This window comes from Suricata suricatta, chromosome 10 (assembly GCF_006229205.1).
Source record: "Suricata suricatta isolate VVHF042 chromosome 10, meerkat_22Aug2017_6uvM2_HiC, whole genome shotgun sequence".
Classification (NCBI taxonomy): domain Eukaryota; kingdom Metazoa; phylum Chordata; class Mammalia; order Carnivora; family Herpestidae; genus Suricata; species Suricata suricatta.
The window spans coordinates 5,795,622-5,802,676 of NC_043709.1; the positions used below are offsets into that span (position 1 = coordinate 5,795,622).

Sequence of the window (7,055 nt, forward strand, 5' to 3'; positions counted from 1 at the left end):
AGTTTTCTAAGTTTCTCTGTTGGAAGGTTCCCTCCTCTGTTTTTGTGGAAATGGATTGTTCCTTTAAAACACAACCCTCCTCTGGGTCCGCTGCTCTTCTGCCGAACCCGCCTGGTTCATGGAGCCTACGGCTTCTCTCTTCTAACCTGTCTGTCTTCCTTTTAGAAGTGGCAATTTCTAGGGGCGCCTGGGTGGCTCCGTCGGTTAAGCGTCCGGCTTCGGCTCAGGTCATGATCTCATGGTTCATGGGTTTGAGCCCTGCGTCAGGCTCTGAGCCTGGAGCTGCTTCAGATTCTGTGTCTCCCTCTCTCTCTGACCCTCCCCCGATCACATTCTGTGTGTCTCTCTCTCAAAAATAAATAAACATTAAAAAAAAATTTTTTTTAAAGAAGTGGCGATTTCTATGATCTTCCACTTCTGGGCCCCCCTACACCCCGCTCCTCCCCACCTCACCGCTTTATCTGCTGGACTCAGGTCCAGCCTTGTGAGTTGGGGTTTATGGGTTTTTCGTGCCCTGGTTTTACTAAAGTTATAGCTTGTGTTTTATTTTCTCTTTACCCTGTTGCTCTGTATGACATCAGCAGAGGGGAAAGATTCAGAACCAAGAATCTGCCTTATTCCTATTGGAAAAAGAAGTCTCTACCTCCCTAATGTTTATGTCTAATATCCCCCAAAGAACAAGTCATCACTCACTTGATTTCTGGTTTTAGAACATCTTATAGGCTCTGGACGGAAAACATTTTATAACCTCTGCTCCGAAAACAGCCATTTTTACAAGGATCACTTTCTAATAACTGTAACTCCTACTTCTTCAGTAGAAATATTTATTTACTGGGGCTCCTGAGTGGCTCAGTAGGTTAAGCATCTGACATCAGTTCAGGTCATGATCTCACAGTGCATGGGTTCGAGGCCCATGTTGAGCTCTGTGCTGACAGCTCAGAGCCTGGAGCTGCTTTGGATTCTGTGTCTCCCTCTCTCTCTGCCCCTCCCCTGCTTGTGCTCTATCTCTCTCAAAAATAAATAAACATTAAAAAAAGTTTTAAAGAGAAATATTTATTTATGCCCTGAAAGATGGTGGGGGTAGGTGTGGGGACAGGACAGTGGTCCCTTCAAGCAGGGTTTCTGAGCTGTGGGTATTGATTTTTCCCACCAAAGAGGGTCTGAGTGCCTTGCCCTGTCGTGTCTCCAGAAGTGTCTCTGCTTTCAATTTGGCAAACTCTTCCCTCATCCCCTCCCCTCTCCCCCCACCCCATCTCTCTCTCTCTCTCTCCCTTCCTCTATGTCTGCACGTGTGTATATTCGTTGACATGACTAAGAAGTGAAGGATGCACCAGCTTCAGACAGCAGGATCTAGATGTAAAGATGACATCACCACTCAGCTCTTGCTCTCCGTCTCTTGGCTCTGCTCGCCTCTGGGCCAGCTTCCCCGCCCCGCCCAGCTCTAGAGAGCAGGGTCTGTGGGGCAGAGGTGGTCCCTCAAAGGAGATCAGGGTACTGTTATCAGAAGAGGGGGGATGGGTACTGGGCAGGCAAAGCCAGCAGACTGCCACCTCATCTCCACTGGGACTCCCCGGTGTAGGTGACATCTAACGCCTTTGTCCTGCTGTGCAGAGTGGCCCCCCTGGGCACATTCTCAAGATGCCATTTCAGTTCCTGGCAGTGTGTGACTGGAGAGCGGCTCAGAGACTCCAGGGCAGAGATACGGAAGGGGGTGTAGGGGGGTGAATAGTGGCCTCAAAGAACGTATGTCACGCCCTAACCCTGCAACACGGGAATGTGACCCTTGGGCAAAAGGGTCTTTGTGAGTGTTACTAAGTCAAGGATCTTGAGATAAGGAGATGATCCTGGATTATCGAGGTGGGCCATAAGTACAGTGACAAGTGCCCTTGCCGGAGGCGGAGCAGGGGTCACAGGTACGGGAGAAGACCATGTGGAGACAGAGGCAGAGGTTGGAGGAAGTGGCCGCAAGCCCAGGAAAGCCTGGAGCCACCAGAAACTGGGAGATGCAAGGGACCGGTCTCCCCCAGAGCCCCCCCAGGGGGCGTGGTCCTGCTGACCCCTTGGACTTGGACTTGGCTCTGCAGAGCCATGAGAACACACGTGTCTGAGTTAAGGCTCAAAGTTGTGGTTGTCGCTTTCAGCAGCCACAGAAACAGGGTTCTGATCAGAGCCTGGTCCCTTGTACGTCCCCTTGGTTTTGTGGTTTGAGGCTTCTGCTGGGCTGTCAGCCTCCCGAAGCATCTCGAAGGCGTGGGGAGGGGACATTTCTTGCAGAGGGGTAGGAAGGGCTCCCGAAGGCTGCCGGTTCCACCCTCTGCTGCTCTGAGCCCCTGGCCGAATGCCTTTCCCTCTCTGGGCCTCTGTGTCCCCTTTGGGATATCAGAATCCACAGGGGCCTCGCTCTGGCACCCCAGGGGCCAGTGAGCACCCATCCTGGCAGGTAGTAGTTCAGTGAGGACTGTGTCTGACCGTCACCATGACCCTGTTCTGTTTGGGTCATGGTCAACCAGCACTGGGCTGAGCTGGGCTGGACACGGGAGCAGAGGGAGGGTCAGAGGGGATGGCATGAAGGACAGTCTACAGTGGAACCATTCCTGGGCACTTGGGCCTGGTCGCTGATGCCAACGCTCCTGACGTGGGGCCCCCGAAACTACTGCAAGGGGCCAGTGCAGGGGGTGGTCAGGCCTTAGGCCCTTCGGCCCACCAGCTGCGTGCCTCTTGCCCTTACGTCCTGCCTGAGATGGATCGTGGAGGGGGTGGGGGTGCCCTGATGATGGGGGGCCACGGAAGGGCTCAGGGCAGGGAAGTTCACAAGCAAGCTGGAAGCCTGTCCCCAGTGCAGGCCTGGAGGTAGGAGGCAGGGAGGCAGGAGGAAGCGGCAGCAGTGTGCCAGATTCTACCGGCAAGGGTCAGGACTTGAGGCCTGGCCAGGGGGGCCAGGAGCATGCTTCAGGCCTGAGGTCACACGGGTACTTGGCTGTGGCCAGCTTGGCCCCGTGCGTAGTTTCTATTCCTGGGTCTTGGGCTCTAGTACCAAATACGGCTCTGCTCGGGACTGGCACTGCCCTCTCTGGTAGGCATGGACTCAGGTGGCAGTCCTGCCTCCCCAGCAGGCCCAGAGCCCCCACCCCGACCCCGTGGAAGATCCACATCACCCCAGCACCTTGGGGCCCCCGGGAAGCCAGGACCTTGCTCCATCCAACTGTCCACTCCCCGGTGTGGTTCGTGCTGGGTTAAAAATACTCAGGATCGAAATAGCCTCTCCCCGCAGGCGAAAACCAGGGCAGCAGAAACACAAGGTTCTTGATGATGTATATGGGCCCTGCTGCTCCTGACCCAGCGGGGGGGCGGGGGTCCCAGGCCGCTCACCTGACCACTGCCCCCCCCCTTCCTCGCATGCGCACTCGCTGCTTCATTTGGTCGCTTGCTGATTGGCTGGCTCACTGACTTGCCCGCCCACTCATTCCCCGCATGCGTTCATTCACTCGCTGATCATTCATTGATTTGCTCCTTCATTCATTCACTCGCCTTCACTTATTCACCCACCTGCTGAGTCACTCACTCACTTGATATTTATAAACTACACACCGAGAGCCATCTATTCTAGATGCCGGACAAGCAGCAAGAAATACCTGTCCTCGTGGGGTTGTGCCCCAAATAAATAACCCAAACAACAAGTACAAAATGTCAGGGCATCTGGGTGGCTCAGTCGTTTAAGCATCCGGCTTCGGCTCAGGTCATGATCTCACGGTTTATGGGTTTGAGCCCCACGTTGCGCTCTGTGCTGGCAGCTCAGAGCCTGGAGCCTGCTTCGGATTGTGTCTCCCTCTCTCTCTGACCCTCCTCAGCTTACACTGTCTCTCTCTGTCTTTCAAAAAATAAATTAAAAAAAAAAAGTACAAAATGTCCAGCATGCTCGATCATAGGGGGCCATGAGGCGACAAGGGAGCTGGGCCTCGGGGTTGGGGAGCATGATTTTTGAGGGTGAGAGGGAGGTGAGGGAACGAACCAGGTGAACAGCTACGAGAAGAACATTCCAGCTGAGGGAACAACGGGTGCGCAGGCCCTGAAATGGCAGCACGGGGGTGGGGGGTGTGGTTGAGAAAGAGTGAGGAGGCCAGGTAAAGCGGGGGTAGAGCAAGGGGGGTGTGAAGTCAGAGATGGGGGGACCTGTCGCCCGAGCCCTCCCACGTCACCAAGGGACTGAACAGGGGAATGACATGGCCTGGCTTGTGTTTTTCAAGTGTCCCTCTGGCTGCCGAGGGAGTGGGTCAGTGGGTGAGCAGATTGATGAGTTAGTTTGTGTGCCCCTACTATGTGCCAAGGACTTAGATGGGCTCTGGGGACAGAAGGTGTGCAGGGCCCCCGGCACTTCTGGAGGCTGGTCTGGCTAAGGCCCCTCCGTCAGTGTCACCTCTCCAATAGCCAGCTTTCCTGGCCCCGCTGGGCCCTTTGCTCCATTTCATCCGTCACTAGTGCATCGTTCTCATTTCCAGATGGTCTCCCCACGCCCCGCGAGCTTCTCCGGGGTGCAGCCGCACCCAGCTCCTCCTGTCTCCCAGGTGTATTCCCTGTGGGTCCGAGTCAGTCAACAAATCAATGAACACCCCCCTGTGGCTGGGGGCCGACTCCACGAGCCCGCCACCCTCCTCACCCGTGTCTTGCTGTGTCTTACAGATGGATCTGTGGACGCGGAGAGCTTGTGCAAGGGCCACGTTCCTGGCGCCAGAGAAGGGTCACAGCTGAGCCAGGCGTGTCTCCAGGAGGGCTTCCTGGCTGCCCAGGTCCCCGCCTCGCCACTATGGGCCGCCCAGGCTGGTCAGTTACCGGCCAGTGACGTGATTGCGGTTCCGGGCCCTCCACCAGGGCACCAGCTGCTCGGGCTCACTCCCAGGATGGGGGATGGTCTGTCCTGGGGGAGGGTGGACTCCGGCTCCCCTCGGCCTGTAGCCGCCACCCCTCTGTGTCCACATTTCCTGCCTCTGAAGGAGAAAGGATACACCTAGCCCTGGGGTTACTGAGAGCCAGAGGGGGTGTATGTGGGGCACCAGGGATTTAGAAGGCACTGAGTAAGTGGCGGCCAGCTTCCTGAGAATAGTGAGAACAGCCCAGGTGAATGTGCACGGAGTCCCCAAACGGCCAGGCATGCTCCCGCATCCGCTCTGCGGGTTTTCTCCCAGGCAGGATGGCGCAGGGGGGAAAGAGTGCATTCTGCATCCAGAGGCCTGGCTCCCAGCCCCTGCCCTGCCCCTTGCCTCCTATGGGACTGTATGTGAGTTTACCAGACTTCTTGGTGCCTCAGTTTCTTCACCTGGAAGATGGGGCGATGATCGCCACTGCAAAGGGCAGCTGCCAGGGTTTAAGAAGTTGCAGGTGTGTGAGATGCTGAGCAGGTCACCTGGGACATGTGTGGTGCCACCCAGCCCTTTAAGGGTTCCGGTACTCCTGCCCTGCAGGAAGCGAGTCTGAGCTGAGCGCAGTGCCCCGGGTCTCAGCTGGTCCAGGCAGACTTTGTTCCCGTGCCTCATGGGTGCTCCTATAGTTCTACCCTTGGGGACAGAGTCCAAGCCTGTTTTGTCCCCCCAGCCAACTGCTGGGCCCCCCAGGATATCACCAGGAGAGGGTGACTGTCCAAGAGCAATAGTCCTGGGCAAGGTTACGGGCTACAGCACAAACCCCCTGCCCTTGTCCCTCCAGACCTGGGGAGTAAGAAGCAAGGCTCAGGGCAGGGGCTGGGGAAGCCGGGTGCCCCGGAGCCCCCGCTGTGTGTGAGGCAAGGACTGAAGGACCCAGCACGCATCCCGATGTGCCTAGAGCCCACCCATCCTGCAAACTGGCCAGCCAGCCCCATAGCAGCCAGTGCCCAGGCCACCTGAGCCCCAGGCTTTTCTGCTAAATGTCCTCAAGGCTCGTTGGCCATCTGCCTCCTTGGAGCAGCTGTCTGTGCAACTGAATGGGGCTGAGCAGTAAGCGCAAGGCCTCGAATCACAGGCTGCCAGCAGCCTGAGGGGGACCAGCCTCACCAGCATAGAGGCCTGTGTGTCCCATTAAAGGGGCATCACCGCTGACAACCCCTGTGTGTACCAGAACCCTAGCCTGGGCCCGCGGTGGCCCATGTCCCGAAGGTAGCACTGGCTATCCTTGGGAAGCTCACAGGCATGTCACAGACAGCAAAAGGGACCTTGCCCAGACCCCAGCCTGTGGCCCGTAATTCCAGCCTTACAGGTGAGGAAGGAGATGGTGCTCTGAGAGCATCAGGCCCCCGGAGGCCCCCCAGCAGGGATTTGGAAGCCTGCATCGGCTACGGCCGGTGTTTGTGGGAGGCGTTTTTTCCAGGTAGGGATATGGCAGGATGCCCTGATGCAATGCCCGTCTCTTGCAGACCAGCCAGTTCCTGCTGGAGGCTCCTGGTGCCATCTGGGGAGAACATGCCCAGGCCCCCTGACTGCCTGCTGCGGCTGCTCCGGGGGGCTCCCAGCCAGCGGGCCTGCACCCTGCTTATCATCAGCTTCAAGTTCACGTTTTTTGTCTCCGTCATGATCTACTGGCACATTGCCGGAGAGCCTAGCGGCCAAAGGGAATTCCCTAACCTGCCTGCCGACGTCCCCTGCCCCCGGTGGGTGCCCCCCAAGCTGATCTCCAGTGCCCCGCCTCCGGGCAACATCTTCTTCCTGGAGACCTCGGACCGTACCAACCCCAACTTCCTGTTCATGTGTTCCGTGGAGTCGGCGGCCAGGGCGCACCCCGAGGCCCGGGTGGTGGTCCTGATGAAGGGGCTGTCCGGCGGGAACACCTCCCTGCCCCGGCACCTCGGGCTCTCACTCCTGGGCTGCTTCCCCAACGTCCACCTGCTCCCGCTGGACCTGGAGGCGCTGTTCCGGGACACGCCGCTGGAGGCCTGGTACGCGACCCGCCGCCGCCGCTGGGAGCCCTACCTGCTGCCCGTGCTCTCCGACGCCTCCAGGATCGCGCTCCTGTGGAAGTTCGGGGGCATCTACCTGGACACGGATTTCATTGTCCTCAGGAACCTGCAGAATCTGACCAACACGCTGGGC

At 57.7% G+C, this 7,055-nt stretch overlaps 1 protein-coding gene across 1 annotated transcript in view; it reads left to right on the top strand.

Moving 5' to 3' along the window:
* Nucleotides 1-4,911: 4,911 nt before the first annotated feature.
* A4GALT (alpha 1,4-galactosyltransferase (P blood group)) overlaps nt 4,912-7,055 on the top strand; it is a gene marked incomplete at its 3' end in the record, with an annotated part of 21,971 nt that continues 19,827 nt past the window's right edge. The window contains exons 1-2 of the mRNA XM_029955401.1: nt 4,912-5,069; nt 6,383-6,964. Coding sequence (XP_029811261.1) covers nt 5,038-5,069; nt 6,383-6,964 — 614 coding nt within the window. The remainder of the gene's footprint in view (nt 5,070-6,382; nt 6,965-7,055) is intronic.